We start from the raw sequence: 17,016 nt of genomic DNA, 5'->3' as shown, positions 1-17,016 counted from the left end.
CTATAGGACTTGCTAGATTTTAAGAAACTGGGGTTTTCCACTCTATTCTAAATTACAGCTACAGCTTCGTAATTTTTAAAAAGTATAGCAAAAGTTACAGTAAAATTTTAACTGTTAAAAGCACCTATCACTGCTGTATAACCTGAAGCATTTGAAAGTCTTCTGTAAATCATGGTTTTTTACACTATAGCTGAGATAGTAATAGGTATAGACACACTTACCCACTTCTGTCTCTCCTCTTCCATTCTAATTTTAGCTGCCTCTTCCATTCTGATTTTAGCTGCTTGTTCTTGAGGATGGGTTGGAACCAAATTTTCATCTGCAACTATATTTTCCAACACAGAGTCTAAATACAGGTTATTTAACTGTAATGGCAGTCAGAAAGAGCCTTGGATCTTCTTTACATTTTGCTTCACAGTTACCCAATATCTCTAAACAAAATGCTTAAGCTGCTCTTAAAAATACCTCCATCCCACTACTCTGCCTGTCTCCATAAGTTAGAAAATCAGGTTATTTTATTATTTAAGTCTTTAATGGCCCTTTATCACGTGTCTTTCTTGAATATACAGTAATGGCCCATCTACAGTGGGACTGAAGATGACTTCTAACAGATTACTTGGGAGCCCAGGTAGCAAGATCATCCTGAAGAATCAAAGCCACACATTAACCTCTTAGAACAGAGAGGGTCTAAAACTGGCACTCTCAGGGTAAATTATCTAACATTTGGCTATCACACAAAAAGCAAGTCTTAATCCTGTATTATTTGCTTCAAATAGCAGCACACTTTCCCCCAAGGCATGTTTTCACTCATGTTGCACCCTCCAATCCCCAGGTGTTATGCTGGCATATCCATGTACATGATTGAACTAAATTTCTCTAGAGTGTTTTACAAAACAAGCACCCTACAAGAGCAAAAAGACAAAAAAAACTTGTCACAACTTGATCACTTCAGAAATCCCACATGGCATACAAGATCACCAACCTCTGCACTAGCCTAACCAGAAGAGCACAAAGGATAAAAATGGGAAGTAACTCCAAGATGATTTGGCTGCCAAACAAATTGGAATGCCTAATTGCTATAAATTCCAATTTTACAAAAAGCCATTTCAGAATGGTGCCTAGAAGCAAAAAAAACCCCCACACATCAGCTCATGCTTATCTTGTGCATTTCTAGCTGTGACTCTCTCCAAAGAATCTGGCTTTTTTAGTTCAACAGGTATAGAACTTCAATGCCCAGTTTTGCACTTAGAATCCTATTCCTGGAGGCAAGTACCTATTAAAGCAGGGCAACACCAAGTGTGACAACAATTTGGGTGAGACTTAAAAGACAGAAAGGTATTTTGGACATTTGTTCTCCACAAGGTCTTAAAAGGGCAAGTTGGACATAAGACCAAAACCCAAAACCTCTCCTATTTGTGGTTTCAACAAATCCACAATGCTTTGTGGGCACAGATAAGAAAACTGTACTTTCAGTCAACATGCCAAAACACTAACACTGACAGTTCATTAAACAGTTTTGTCATAGTCCCCCCTTAAGTATGTACTACGTACCTTTGGCTTTACATACTGTGCTTTTCTGTTGCTCACTGTCAAGTTCTAAATCACATAATGGTCTCTCTTCGCTAGCAATTGTGCCTGATTCAATAGTCTCAAATTCACTTTGACTCTCTTTCTCACATTTTGATGTCCACTCTTCTTTTTGGCTTCTAATCTTCTTCAGCAATTTCTTTAAAGCACGTTTTGACCGAGGTTGGCAAGTTTTTGCCTCTTCTTGATCTATAAAGAAAATATACTATTAAGAGTTTTAGGCCATGAATATTTTCATATAAAACCAAACTTTTTTCTATTGCTTACTCAGTGGGACAAATAGTTCAGGTATATTTTTAAAAGCTTAACAATGTTTTCTCTTACCTGCAAGAGGGAAGCAGTAATTTGTCTTTGCAAGCTATAAAAAGAAAGGCTAACCCAGTTGCAGTGTTTCACAGTCAGACTATTGCAGAAACAAACAGTAGTATCTCCCCACCTGCCTGCATGTTCCTGCCTTCTCCTTTGTAGTAGCACTGGCAACACAATGCACCACAGACCATAAACCATAAACCAGACTGTGCCAACAAAGGGACATGGCAAAAACGCTTGGCCAAGCAGCAAAGTTCAGTAACACACTTCTTGTTCACATCACATTACTCTGCACATGCCACAAGCAAACAGTACACACACATGCATCTCTTGCAGCCTACTCACAATATGGAGCAACTCAATCACAAACCTGAACATAAAGGACATACAATAAGTAGACTTTCATACAAAGTCAAGCTTAAACTCTGAAATATTTCAAAACACAAAATGGAAAATAGTTATTTAAATTCATACACCAGGATCATTCCATAATTTATACTAACTATATCAGAATAATTATGGCTACTAACAGTATAGTCCTTAAAACAATTAAAAATTATTGTTAGTATACTAACAAATTGACACATATTAGAAAAAGAAGTCACATTTTCATTTTTAAATTCATAATCATTGGGGTATTATCATCCATGATAAACATCATAAACCACTTGATACTGAAGTATTTCAGACACAGTAAGAAATTATACTACTTAAGACATTTTAGTTAATACTATTATTTATTTGATATATTGAACTAAATCTCTTCTGTTATAAAAAGTTTAATTTAAATATGAAGTTTAGAAGGTTTACTTTCTGATTCACTAGGGACCTCCTCTTCTATTACATGTTCTGATTCTAGTTGAATATCACAAGCAGGCTCTGGTTGACTGTGACAAGCAGATTCTTGCTCCAAAGAGATATCAAGATCATTATCTTGAACTCTGTCAGAAGGGGCTGGCAAAGGTTGTGGCTCAAAATGCAAAATCAGGTCTCCTTTCATGTCTAATTAAAAGAACACAAGACACAGAATGATCAACTGGAATACAAAGCAAGCAAGACTGCAACACTACACTCACATACAAATCCCCAAGAAGTTCAAATATCATTATCTTGTTTCACAACAGATTTAATCCACTTTTTATTTTTGTTCTCAAAAGTAGAAGATTCAAAACTGTATAGATCATTAGCCATCTATTCATTCAGAAACTCCATAGGGGTTTCCACTGGAATATGCGGTCTTTCAAAATAAAAGTTGATGTGACAAAGGCTCATCTTTACACAAAAAACAGCTCACAGGAACAATTACACAGGATTCCAGTATCTTTATCAAGGAAAAGACACATCCTGACCTATCTGCTCACAAAGCTGCCACTGGAGAGTTATCAGATGGCCCAGGTGTGAAATCCCAGAAGAATACACAACAGAAATTCTGCCATGATCACCTTACCAACTAAGTGCTACTGCCTACAAGGGATGTGGGATACATGGGAAGATCACCTTAGGATTGTATTTTGTATGCATGTGTGTGCACAGAAGTGTAAAGGCCAGCAACTGGAGTGGGGACCAAAAGTCACAGGCACAGCTGCATCCCGAGCACTGCTAAATGCAGAGGCCATAATGAGGGAATGTTACGTAGGTATGAGTATCAGCATGTAGTGACTAGCAAATCACTAGCCAGACTAGCCAGCAAGAATGGTAAGAGGCTTACGAGCTATGTATGGAGCACCCGTAAGACTGGGCTGGATATTGGAGAGGCCAGGAGATCTACGAGTTGGCAAATGGAGGGATCAGGAGATCCAAGCATTCAAGCCAGCAACCAGGGAGACTGTGGGATCCTAAGAAACCTGTCAGCAGGTGTGTGCGCATCTCCGAGACAAGATGATCCAGGGTCAGCTACTGGGTAGACCGAGTTTTTACTGTCAGTTCCCACAGGGATTCATAGCATGTGCATGTCTGTGCATATGGTCACACGCTCAGCTGGGCCTGTGCAGCAACAACTGGAATGGAGCAGCAGACCTTGCGGATTCACATCCCCAGGAGCTGGCAACTTGGAAGACTAAGGATCAAGGGCCAGCTGCTAGGTAGAGTGAGTGTCCAAAGCTACTCACTGAGTAATCCACAGCACGTATTTGAGCATGTGTGCATTTGAGTGCGTACGTGGATATGAGAGGTAACTGGAAGGCTACAGGGTCCAGGATGAACTACTGGATAGTCTGGGTGTCTAAGACCTGTTACTGGAGCATCCGTAGTGTGGCAGACAGAGATCTGGGATGCAGAAGACAATTACTAGATATACTGAATGTTTAAGACTAAGTGCTAGAGGGATCCATATCGCACATAAAGACATACATTCCACTAACAGTCTTTCATCCTGATCAACCAGAGCAGTAAACAGAAAGAGGCCACTTGTGCTGTTCGTGTTTAATGTGAATGCTGTGTTATCTATGCTGGTCTGCGTGTACTGAAAGCCTGTGTGTGTGTGTACCTACTGTAACGCACACGCTGCCTTGCTACCAGCTGGACCTGGGAACAGGCAGCTGCAGCAGTCTCTCCTCTACTGGGTTATCAGATTCAGCAATCTTCAACAAATTACTTACTCCTGTCTTCACTGTACATTTCTTCAAATGCAGACTCCAGTTCTCTCTGCCATTCTGCTTTTACTTCCAGGCGTTTGTATGCTGGCACTAAAAGCTGAGGTGGCATCTGTGCAACAACCTGCCTTCTGCGCAGCCGATCCATACTCTGCATTTGCTCCAGTTCTTCCAGCAGCCTTTCCCTGTCCTTCAAGTATAAAGAAGGGATAACATAAACCTTTAGTGTTCACATTCAGACAGTCATACATCAGGACTGACAAAATGCATCCCTTTGGTTACCATGACATCTGTTTAATCCTTAATGTTCAAAGTTAATCTTATTCTAGGGAGGAAATGCTTCCTCAGGAAAAGGCTGTATCTGACCTTTAGACACAGGAGTCGTCAATACCTAGAATATCTAATATTAAATAAAGGATCAGACTGTACGCTTGTAGCCAACTTTCCTCAACAAAATTAAATCTTCTACTTTACAAAGTAAACAAATACTTCTTTTGGAAAGTTACTTTTGTTAGTATATACTTCAGCAATTCCTACTTTCTAAGATGTGAACTAAGTATTCTTTAGTATGCTATGATTATATATGAGACCTTTTAAAAAAAAAAAGTTGAAGTTTGGTGGGTTTTTGTTTTGGCTTTTTTTTTTTTTTTTAACTTCAGGAGCATCATTAGTATTTCCATAGTTCCCCATTTTAGTTTGGTTACTCATTCAAGGCCAATCATATTTCAACTGATAAAACAGGAAGCTTTTGCTATTTCTAGCCACCAAAAACACATGTGAAGGTAACAGACAACTTCTGAGTGTAGTTTTCAGTACAAAAACCTTTACCAATAGTTCAGGTTTTCCTTCTTAAAGGAAACAATTTCAACATTTCCAGACTTGCATGTTAACAGAACTTCAGTCTTTAACTAAAAACTTTGAGAAGTTTTTAAAAAATAAAAAAGCCTGTTACCTCCTTAATAATAAACTATTTTTCCCCTGAAGTACAGAATAACTAACTCCAACTAAAGCTGATGTAGAAAAGTAGAACTTATCACCGATTAAGAAAGTTTAGCTTGATTATTACCTATTGGTTAATAGCTGGTCAAACATTAAGATAACAAAAATTAGAGTTCTTTCATTCTCACTCCTTCCAGATGCCAAAAGAAGCAAACAGTATTTGCTTTTTTTTCTAAGACATTCTGCAAACATCATTTAGTCCTTTAATTTTCCTCCTGTAAATGTATTCCTTTATGACACCTACATACAACATAACAGCGGTCATTTTGATATTAAAAACAGGCAGAACTACTTTGTCTACCTTGGCCAAGTGGACCTTCTTCAAGGCATGACTTCCTCTGAGATGTGCTTTTTCAAGCTGCTCTCTTCTCTCCCTCTCTGCTTCCCTATGGAGTTCCTCCAAACGTTTCCCTTCTTCTTCAGCAGCTAAATGAGCATCTGGCTGGCAGTCAATCAATAGTTTAGTCCACGAAGTTCTTTGATAGTTTAAAGCATATGTAACAATAAATAAATGAATAATTCCGCAGCAAAAGCACTTTATAAAAGACATACAATGCCATATAAACACCCTTGAATGTTTATAACTGTCAGTTGAAAGCAGAACCAAACCAATTTTTTACCTTTGGAAAAGAAATGGGTATTTCTATATTTCATAAGTTTAGGTGTCCAAGTGTTCCAGTTTCAAGCTATACTGGGGATGACCATTTGCACAATTTATTTGTTATAGTAGAGTGGTTATTTTTCCTACATGGTAAATATAAATAATACATGGTAAAGTGAGTAATACAGTCGATAACACAGACTGAGTACTTCTACCCTCACGGTTTTATTTTAAACAAGGGGAAAAAAAAATCCAGAAGCATTTTCAAACTCTTAGGAAACCAGAAACAATCTGCAATTTTGAAAGGAGGAAAATCTTACCAACATGAAAATTAAAAAATACTTAAGGAAAAAAATCATACCATGTAAGCGAGGCTAAAAAATTACCATTTTGGAATTTTTCATGACAAAGCTTGAGCAAACTACAGTATCCCCTGCTACTGTTTAGATCTAGTCCTTCAAATATCAAGAAAACCTAAAAGTTTATGAATTAAAAATTCACAAATGCACTGAATAAAAAAAAAAAAATTGAGACCTTTTCTAGTCTAAAACAGGCTGATCCAGAACAGGAACTTAGAATATGGTCTCACATTGCTAATAAAACAAACTGTTATTTGGTTTACTTTTCAAAAATCACCTCTAAAAGCTAAGCTCTTGCTCCGTCTCTCATTCTTCCAGGTCCTCCCCTTCATCTGATCAGACTTTGGCCTTTGTCTTTCCTATTTGGCAAAAATCTATTCATTGTTCCTTTTCTCTAGATTAGACTTCTACCTTCTAGGCAAGCTGAAACTGTTGACTGCATGAACAGATGAACACAAATACAAGGTAAAATCTGGGAGGACATTGCTAAGAAGAAGAGAAGAGTAAGGTAATCGCAACTATTAATTCAGCATAAGCCAAAAATCTTCCAATTTGGATGTTCAAATGTCATGCCAGTCTTGTGAACTCACCTTCTTATAGACATCTGTTTATGAGGGAGTGTCAGGTGTGATCCCCCAAGTGACTGAGTACATAACAGGCTTTACAAGTTTGCCCTAAGATTCTGTTTAGTGAATTGCGTAGCGGCTGCTTTATATAACTTCATACCTTTAAACAAGTTCTAGAAAACCAAATAGCTGATATCCAGACACTATGCATTGTAAAGAAACTTATAAGGAAGCCTGTAGCACAAACACTTGGAGTTAATCACCTGCTCTTCGTCCACTTCTCTGTCCACATAAGCTCCAGAAATATGGTAACGTGTAACAGAAAAGTTGCCAGAACCATAGGGCTTCACCAGAGGAATCTTTTTCACTGTCTAGGAAGAAAAGTACAACTACAGCTGTATCACAGAACAGTATCTCTAGCAAAGCAATTAAACAGAAAATACATGATCTGTAAAGTTAGATTATTATTAAAAGAAATTCACACCCCCAAATTCTCTCCTGAAAATATTTTTGTTTAAAATTTATACATGTAATAATTAATAAACCACATCAGCACAAGGTAGATATAGAGGGCTTTAACAACTGAGAGCATTTAAAAGTCTTAGGCAAACTCCTCCACACAGATGGACATTCATCAGTATCACGTTTCAACAGCACTAACTTAAAAGCATTTAACGCACTAATAGAAATCCCACTTACAACACCTGTCACACTCACCTAAGAGCAGGGCAACCACTGATCCACAATGCAATTACACCTAACAGCAAAGTAACAGTTCCCAAGTACAGACTTGCTCTAGGAAACACAGAACCATTATGTCCAATTATCAGCTGACCAAAGAGCATTTTCTATAACTTCACTGCAAAGTGTCAATTGATACAATGCTAAGTTGCTGGGTTTTTTTTAATATTTTGGGTACACATTTCAACTCTTTTCTGAAAGTCTGAACGATGCATGAGACACTCCTTCTTCTTTGGCTTCAGCCTGATGTTCTCAGTACTTAGGTAGTTAGGTTAGGTATTCTTAGTATTCTGTAGGACCTGTGTTCCAGGGAGAGTTCTGAAGGATGCCGAGATTGAAACAAAGACCATTGAAAGGTCAACAAAAAACAATATTTATCATCAAGAGGTGGCCAACAAAACGAAAAAAAAACAGGAGAGAGGAAGAAGGAGAAAAATAAGCCCTCAGTACAACTCCCCCAGTCACCCAGAAGTTGCTTATGAAGTTATCTTACTGACCCCAGAATGCCTAAAACTACCCATAGCAGAAGTTGCATCCTTGGAGTGTCGGCAGGCTCATAAGATGGCGGGTGCCCCGCAAAAGGCAGGGATGTCCTTTGATGTGAAGCTTACTTCTCCCTCTCAGCATGAGCTATCTGCTTTTTATACAATTAATTGGTGACGTCTACCTGGGCAGGTGTGGCCAGCACCGCCCAACTAGAGGCCTTCAGTCCCTCCCAATATTACGTAAGTGGTGCCCCTACTGCACATGTGTGTGTACTTTGCAATTCCCCCCGTGCTTGCGCGCTATACCTCAGGGGGTCTTTTCTAAATGAGTCTAGGGGCTTACTTCATCCTCCTCCTCTTCACTTTCTCCTTCAAATGCCCTTGGAAGGCGGTCAGCCAATAATAAGACACCAATTAACTGTAGTTTGTACCAAACTCTTCCTTCAAGGAGGAAGTTCCCATTTATCAGTGCTTATTTTCTCATAACCTGGCAGGAAAAAGATAAACTCTCGCAGGTGGCTCGGCCAAACACAGACCAAAAGTATCAACATCTAATTAAGCCCTGATACAGACCTGCCATTGTACTTCTTTAACATCCCCTCCATTAATTTTCTCTCAGCTTCCTCTTCCTCAGATTTTTCCCTAAAAGAGATTCTGGTCCACATTAACTAAAACAGCAAGTTTCATAGCCTGAGTGTTTTAAAACTAACATGACTGTAAACAAATGCATATACACAAAGAGCAGCATTAAGTCTCAGGAATATCTTAAACTTATCTCTGCATAAGATTAGGCATACAAATTTTAATATTGATTATCACTTACTATTTTAAAAAGACTATAGAAAGTGAAGTCTTTAAATTAAAATGAAAGAATCACAGAATCATTGAGGTTGGAATGAACTTTGAAGATCATAAAGTCCAACTAGCACTGCCAAGTCCACCAAACCATGTCCCTGAGCACCACATCTTTTAAGTATCTCCAGGAAAGGTGACTCTACCACTTGCCTGAGCAGCCTGTTACAGTGGTTGACAACTCTTTCTGTAAAGGAATTTTTCCTAATATTCAGTCTAAACTTCCCCTGGTGTAACTTGAGGCTATTTTCTCTTGTCCTGTCACTTGCTACCTGGGGGAAAAACCCAACTCCCACCTGGCTACAACCTCCCTTGAGGTAGTTGTAGAGAGCAAGAAGGTCCCCCTGCGACTCATTTTCTCCAGGCTAAACAATCCCAGCTCCCTCAGCTGCTCCTCATCAGACTTGTGCTCCAGACCATTCACCAGCTCTGTTGTCCTTCTCTGAACATGCTCCACCACCTCAATGTCTTTCATGGAGTGAGGGGCCCTCAACTGCTGAAACTAGTTTTAACCTTCACAACAGAACTTCAGTAACTTATTTTATGGTCCTTAAGTAAATGTATGTTATTCTAGCAGGAAAAAAAATAGTTGCTAACTTTGCTAATCAATAAAAGGCATAGAATTTTAGCAGTTCTACATTAACCAAAACACTTGTAGATACTGATTATAGTTCTGAAAACAGAGAAGTCCCATGCCTAAACCTCATTAGCCAGATCACCACCTGCTCGCCCTGCACTGTGTTACTTTCAGAATGTACAATTAAACCTGTCTTCTGAATTATTTTAAAAATGTAAAATTAACAAATCAATAATTAATAATTACATGTAATCAATCAAGTCTTCAGAATTTTATTCAAAAGCTAAGAAGACATGAGAATTATGTTGGAGGCTACAGTTTTCCAGTTAATGTCAAAAGCAACTGAGGCTGAATAAAATACCATACTCTGCATCAAGGTTTTGTAACTCCTCCCTCCTTTCCCCTCTCCCCCTACTGCCCCCAAAAAACAAGGAATCTCATACTTAAATTTGGCAAAACTGGAGCAGCAATGTATCATGAAATGGGGGAAAAAAAACCAAAATAAAAGCCACAACCCCAACTCTACAAATGCTATGAATACTCCATAAGAGTATAGTGACACTTTTTAGGGTTTATTTTCATTACATAAAAATCTAGTAGATCATATTAAAAAAAAAAAAGTTTACAAGAACCCTGTGACACTTGTTAATAAAGTGGTGTTTACAGTTTAACTTCAGTTAAGTAACTCCTTATTTGGTCTAAATAAATATGGCCTCAATTCCTGAAATCCATCTTTCTGAGAACTAAAATTGTTTATGACAATAGAGTAAAAATACTTCTTTTGTAACTGGGCAAAGTAACAATAATAGGAGTATCTTCAGAAAGTGTTTCTTATATTCCAAGTAATCATCCAATGAACAGCATGGCCCTAGCTCCATTTTATAAAATTTTAGTCAATTTTCTTGCAACAAAGCATCAGATTATGATTATAGTTATATTCAATAAGCTCCTTATGCAAATTGATTCAAGAAAACAAGTGTGGTTATGCAGATGACCCTGTAATTTGCTGCAATTCACAAAATTTTAAAGTTAAGCAATTCAAATTCACTGCCTTTTCAGTAATGCATCTGCAAGATAAAGCCCCAGATTTACCTCCCCAAAACTAACAGTCAATATCTTTTGTTTTCTCTCTCTCAAAAGAGAAACAGGAATAAAATTTCTCATCTTTCAATTACTTAGCATTTTACCCCAAGAAGTACATGGCACCCAACAACTCTTTGAAGAAAATAACTTTATTCTTCACCCTGTGCCCTCCCAGCAACACAGGCCTACCACAAAAGGATTAAAATCCATACAGATACAATAACTAGGAAAAAGGTTCACAGTCAGTCAGTCTTTAAATGAAACAAATTGACACACTGTGATATATTGAAATAGAGCAACCTCTTTCCTCAACAAAAACTCAAGATGTCTGCAGAATTACTGATTCAATTTGCCCTTATCAGAGCATGAACTTCATAAAAGAAACAAAACCCACACATTGTAGAAAATCTAGATGTTTGCAAACTCTGCTAAAACCAGTTAAAATCACATTTGTTGAAAACACAAGTAAATGACATTTGCTCATGGGTGGAAATGCATTAATTTTTTCACATACTGACCCAGACCTGTCATCCAACACAATCACAAATTCAATTGTACCAGAACCTGGGGAAACCCTAAAACAAAGTCTAATGCTACCCTTGTGAAAAAAGACTAAAGAACGAGGAGAAAATCCTGTATTTATAAAACAGAAGCAGAGATGCATTACTGATGTTGCCAGATAAAGTATTAAATAGTAACTACCATGTCATTTTAGCTGTTACATCATCTACAAATATGGAGGTTAACTGCAGTGACTACCTGTGGGGTTTTTTAAAATAGAATGCAACATAAAACATATCCTAAACTGCAAAAGTTTCTAGAAAGCAATGCTGCAGCACCTCATGCTTTTCCAACAATGCCAGACTGAGCAACAGAAACATCTGAAATGCAGGAAATAAAGACTCAGTTTGGACTGATACAGACTTCATCTGCACTACAGCAAATACAACAGGAACAACGCAGAGGAGAATGTTCCTCTACACGTGGAACAATGTAGAGGAAAACAGCAGCATGAAGGAGTGTGTGAATTTACCTGAACTGTATTATACAGGTTCTTATTCCAAATGTTCTAAATTTCAATATTGCATGTACTTAATTCACCAGAAATAACCCCAAACTTTACCACTCCAACACTTGCTTTAATCCTCATTCATATCCAACTTCCATAATATGAAAATCCTTGGACAGACAGTGAGGAGACCTATGGAAAGCAAGTACTGAGGGATGCAAATGAAAGTATACAGATACTCCTTCTAAACATTCTGCAAACTGTGAGTATCAAACCTTAATTGGTTTTTCCAGATACAATACCAACCCCCATCATCCCGCACCCTAACCTGTACATAGTGCTGGATGTTGCTGGGAAAAGTTTTGATAACTTCACTGGCTGTTAGAGGCATAAGTATACTTCAATCCTTTCTTTCTTTTCCTTTTCAGTGGTTTGAATATCCCTGAATCCAATGGCCTGAAAATCCCTGAACCCAACGGTCTGAAAGGGCACAGCAGCAAAGGCAACTTAAACTCTCCATTAATGAAGTTCTGTTAAATTAAACTTACTAAAAGTTAACTCCAAAGAAAAATGTAGATAATGTTCCTTCTGCAGCATAGATCTGCAATCCTACAGGAGCTTCTACACCTATGCAGAACCTCTGTAAAATCAAAGCAGCATGATGGAGGTACAAAGTTACCCCTAAAAAGCTTATAGCCTCCTCAATAGCCTTGGGTGCTGGTTTCCTATCAAAATTAAACAGCTTACCCTATATTTAGCATTCCCTACAAGAATCAAAGAAATTGGAGACAAAAAAACCCAACAAAAACCCCACAGCTAAAAAGGTAGTAATGTCTTTATTACAGAACTAAACAAAAGGCTATTACTGCATCATTGTGACAGAAAGCTGAGGAGGTGTGTACATGCTGAGAAAGATCATTGTAGAGTTAATACCACCGTGGCTACTAAGTGAAAATAAGATAATGAAAAAAGTTTAAAAAGACACGTTAACCACAAAAATAAGATTGCAGATGACAAGAAATAAAAATCACACCTAACAAGAGATCAGAAGTAATTACCAAAGTCTAGTAGTATGAAGTCTGTTAATACATAATTCATTAGTTCTCTTGTTTTTTGCTGAACCACTCTCCTTACAGTATGCAAATACCAATTTTAGATATCCTGCTGTGAGGAGTCAGACCAGTAAACAAATCATTACATTACACGGTACCCCAAAATTGTGATCACTATTGCATCATGGATACATACCTCAAAAGGACGTGGTGGAGGGGGTGGCAGGCTTGCAACTTTAGCTGCTCTTTGCCTTTCCACTTCCAGAGCATGTTTACGTGCATCTGTTCGTCTTCAGGGAAAAAAACCAAACATCCCACCAAAACAAAACAAAACAAACAAACCAAAAAAAAAAAAGAAGCCAAGTTATTCAAGTATTCAAGCAACAGTGAGAGCACTGTACAAAATAAAAAGCAAACCTAAAACCAAACAGATTTCGATGTACCTGCACTGAATGTTTGAGACATAAAAAAAAGCACACTGAAAAGTCAAGAGAACTTACGCTGGAAGGCGCCACTAAAAATTAATTTCAAGTAATGCAAAAATGTTAAAACACGCAACCTTCTAAAGAACAGTGCAAAATCCCTGTTTTCCACTTCTGCAGGAAGCAGCCATGTCACTTCACCAGATTTTAACTGCTCAAATGTAGACAAAATTAACTATTTAATCAACAGGTCTCAGATCAACTCAAGCACAACTATCCCCAAGAGGACACAGATAATTTTTCATGCCAGCTCAATTTTGGTCCAATCTGCTTAATAAAAAAATCTTAACAAGGAAGACCATGACTAATGCAGTAGGTCTTTTTCTTCAAGTGGGTAATTCTTCATCAGAAACTGGCCTGAGAACATTTCACTTCATGTCACTGAACAGCTGTCAGCCAACAAGCTTGACTGAAAATAGTAACACAGGGATGAAAGCTCCCCCACTCATGGAGAGTCTATGAGGCCAGCTTGTATACCAGACATTTTTGTCTTGGTTTTATAGCTACAGTTCTTATCAAAATCCACAAGCATTGTCCATGACCATCAATTCTCTAACCCATAAAATTTCAAGTATGAAAAAGCTCCAAGCATCAAAATGTTTGCCTTTCACCTTATGACACTGTAAAACACATTCTTAATAAAACTAAACAACTATTGCATACCGGGCTTGCTCATGAAGAACTTTTTCTTTCTGGTACTTCTGCTCTTTCAGAGCTTTTCTATGTCTCGTCTCTGCTCTTTGTTTCCTTTCTTCTGCTTGCTTTGCCAGAGCTTCTAAATCAGGTTCCTTAACAATAAAATATTGTAAGCACTTAATACAAGATTTTACTCACTTCTCATACTGTCAGTGTGATATTTCAAATTATGTATTGCTGGTAAGAAGCACAAGCTAGAAACGACTTTCTAACTGTATTAGGGTAAATATAATAACTTTTCTTTTTCTGCCATCTTTATTCTCTTCCTCTCTACCACCAACAGCAGCAAACCTGCCACATTCCTCAGCCAATTTAACCAAATATTGATATAGAAACCTTAGCTTCTCTCTGCATCAGTTTGATAAAGAGGATAATATAAATATACTTACATACATACACAGCTTAGCAAATGCGGACTGTGTAGAAAAAGCGTGTTACTACCTTTCAGTCATCAACTGCAACAGTCATGTATCAACAGAAACATTTCTTTATCATTAGCTCTGTTTTTATGACACTGCTTCCACAGTCTTTCAGAAACTCACCCATCCTAGCATTGGAAAGGACTTTACAAAGAAGTTGATTTAAAGACACAGATATGGAAAGGCATAATGCTATTTTACTTGTGTTAAAGATCCTGACCAATTCAGGAAGTAAGCTACTTTGTAAAATTCATGTAAGAAATCCGTGGGACCACTGGCTGATTTCTATAAACCCAGTTCAGAGTCAAATCTATACAAAATTTCTACCCAACAGCCACAATGATCTCTCAAACAGAGTCTACACAAGTTACAGGATTTTAAAGAAAGTGAAACCAGTTTATAGGTGCAGAATAAAAAGTGACATCATTTTGCAGTCTAGTCAAAGACCTCTGAAGCTCTTACCAAGGCTTTCCATGTCACTTGAGCATTGAAGGGAAAAAAATGTTAAGTGTATTATCTTAACCATAGACAAGTTATACGTTAGAGAAAAAGCTAGTATATTACTGCCATAATTGAGACAAGGAGTCACCATATGCAATTTAGTCAAGCACAAACATACACTATAATATATGTATACAACCTAATGCAAAAAAAATAACCTTTAAAGTCTGCATAGCAAAAGCCTTAGCAGATAGGCCTGTAGAGCAGTCTTGTGAAAAGGCATCTGCAAAAAACTACGTAACCATTTCTAAAAAGTTTTCATTCTTAAAAAAGTTGTCTGTTTAGGTATTAGGATTCTAAAACTAAGACTATTAAAAAAACCAAAACTAAACAGCAATCTTGCGATTTTAAGAACATAAAAAACTCCTCTGACAACATGTGCTGGTTTTGGCAGAGGTATGGGGCTGTGTTTGGGATTTGTTATGAATATAGGGTTGATAACAGTGATGTTTTTGTCATTGCTGAGCAGTGCTTGCACAGAGCCAAGACCTTTTCTGCTTTTTGTACTGCCACACTGGCAAGGAATTTGGGAAGAAACACAGCTGGGACAGGTTGACACAAACAGACAAAAGGGATATTCCACACTACAGGACATCATTTCAGTATATAAAGTTCGGGGAAGGAGAAGGAAGATGAGGAGAGTTGGAGTGATGGTGTTTGTCTTCCCAAGTCACTGTTACATGTAATGGGGCCCTGCTCTCCTGGAGGTGGCTGAACACCTGCCTGCCCATGGGAAGCAGTGAATTAATTTCTTGTTTTGTTTTACTTTGCCCGTGCGCACAGCTTTTGCTTTCCCAGTTAAACTGTCTTTATCTCAACCTGCAAGTTTTTGACCTTTTTCCCCTTCCAGTTCTCTCCTGTGCCCCACTGGTGGGGGAGTGAGCTATGTGATGCTTGGTTACTGGCTGGGGTTAAACCATAACACAATAATTTAATACTGTATTTACTTACATTCTCCTTGGCCTGTCGGTGACCCTCACCAATTGCTCTTAAGTTTGATAAATACAGTTCTTCCAGGGCTTTCATCTTTTGATCCTGTGCTTTCTGCCATTGAGCTCTCAGTGCCTCCTCTAACTGATGCAATTGTTCTTCTCTCCTCTGCTTTACCTTCTGCCTTATCTGCAAGGCAATATACTTCTGCTGCTCTCTAACCTGTAGAAACAGAATTTATGTTTTGTTAGCAACTCAAAAAACCCCAACACTTTTTGCAGCAAGACTTTCCACAACGTAAGTCCACCCTCCTTCCAGTTTTCCATCTCATCTACTATTCCATTAACCATCTGGCCAGAAAATACTTTACTGACACGTTTTAGTGGTGGACTTGGCAGTGCTGGGTTAATGGTTGGCTTGATGATCTGGAAGGTCTTTCCCAACCTAAGCAATTCCATGATTCTACAATACTATTACTCTGAAATTTAGCTTACATTAAATTATTTTTCAGTTGATTTTTTCTAAATTATTTGTTATAGCATCACATGAAATACAAACCATGGAAAAATACAGACATACTTGTTGTAGCCTCAGTTTTCTTCTTCTTTCATATTCTTCTTTCAGAAGCATGGCTTCTTCATTAGGACTATGCCTCAATTTCCCAGCTGTTGTAACTTTCCTCTTCATCTTTGGATATCGTGAATAATCAACTTCTATGAGAACAACACAGAGAAAAACAGAAATTGTGCATAAATTACATAGGTAAACCAGTTATAAAAAACAGGCATTGCCATAACGTTGCCAAATCTATTGTGGTATCTAAGTGTGTGAGCTACAACTGTTCACATCTGTTCCAACTCACAGTTGGACTTGATGATCCTGGAGGTCTTTTCCAACTTTAACAATTCTATGATTCTAATTATAATCAACAACATTGGTACTGTCTTTGTCACAGTCACAAAAGGTACTGTTTCTGAGCTATTTTGAGCTATGTACCAAACTCTGCAATAGTATCACATTCTACTTTGTGGACCAGCCATGCACATTTGCAAAGTGAACAGAGAACACCAAACCCATTCCTGGGAAGATTTAAAAAACAAACCCACAAACTACTGAAAAGCACACCACACAGTAAAGCAGACTGGTCACCTAGGTGATTTGTATTGAAATATTCTCA

The 17,016-nt window shown here is 37.9% G+C and overlaps 1 protein-coding gene across 8 annotated transcripts in view; it reads right to left on the bottom strand.

The window, feature by feature from the left end:
* CEP295 (centrosomal protein 295) overlaps nucleotides 1–16,956 on the bottom strand; it is a 42,282-nt gene extending 25,326 nt beyond the window's left edge. For 2 of the 8 annotated variants that reach the window (XM_029960948.1, XM_029960950.1), the window contains exons 1-10: nucleotides 16,419–16,954; nucleotides 15,861–16,061; nucleotides 13,957–14,081; nucleotides 13,008–13,101; nucleotides 7,276–7,383; nucleotides 5,788–5,928; nucleotides 4,494–4,677; nucleotides 2,707–2,898; nucleotides 1,552–1,776; nucleotides 222–346 (exon numbers count right to left, since the gene is read on the bottom strand). In XM_029960948.1, the coding sequence (XP_029816808.1) occupies nucleotides 222–346; nucleotides 1,552–1,776; nucleotides 2,707–2,898; nucleotides 4,494–4,677; nucleotides 5,788–5,928; nucleotides 7,276–7,383; nucleotides 13,008–13,101; nucleotides 13,957–14,081; nucleotides 15,861–16,061; nucleotides 16,419–16,526 (1,503 nt within the window). In that variant the 5' untranslated portion in view covers nucleotides 16,527–16,954. Of the gene's footprint in view, nucleotides 1–221; nucleotides 347–1,551; nucleotides 1,777–2,706; nucleotides 2,899–4,493; nucleotides 4,678–5,787; nucleotides 5,963–6,723; nucleotides 6,893–7,275; nucleotides 7,384–13,007; nucleotides 13,102–13,956; nucleotides 14,082–15,860; nucleotides 16,062–16,418 lie in introns of those variants that run through there. The other 6 variants (XM_029960953.1, XM_029960951.1, XM_029960949.1 and 3 more) reach the window with 6 other exon arrangements.
* Nucleotides 16,957–17,016: the final 60 nt, after the last annotated feature.

This window comes from Manacus vitellinus, unplaced genomic scaffold (genome assembly GCF_001715985.3).
Source record: "Manacus vitellinus isolate BGI_N305 unplaced genomic scaffold, ASM171598v3 scaffold_2_pilon, whole genome shotgun sequence".
In the NCBI taxonomy this organism is placed as follows: Eukaryota; Metazoa; Chordata; class Aves; order Passeriformes; family Pipridae; genus Manacus; species Manacus vitellinus.
Note: the sequence above shows the minus strand (reverse complement) of the source record. Positions and strands in the feature narration are given on the sequence as shown.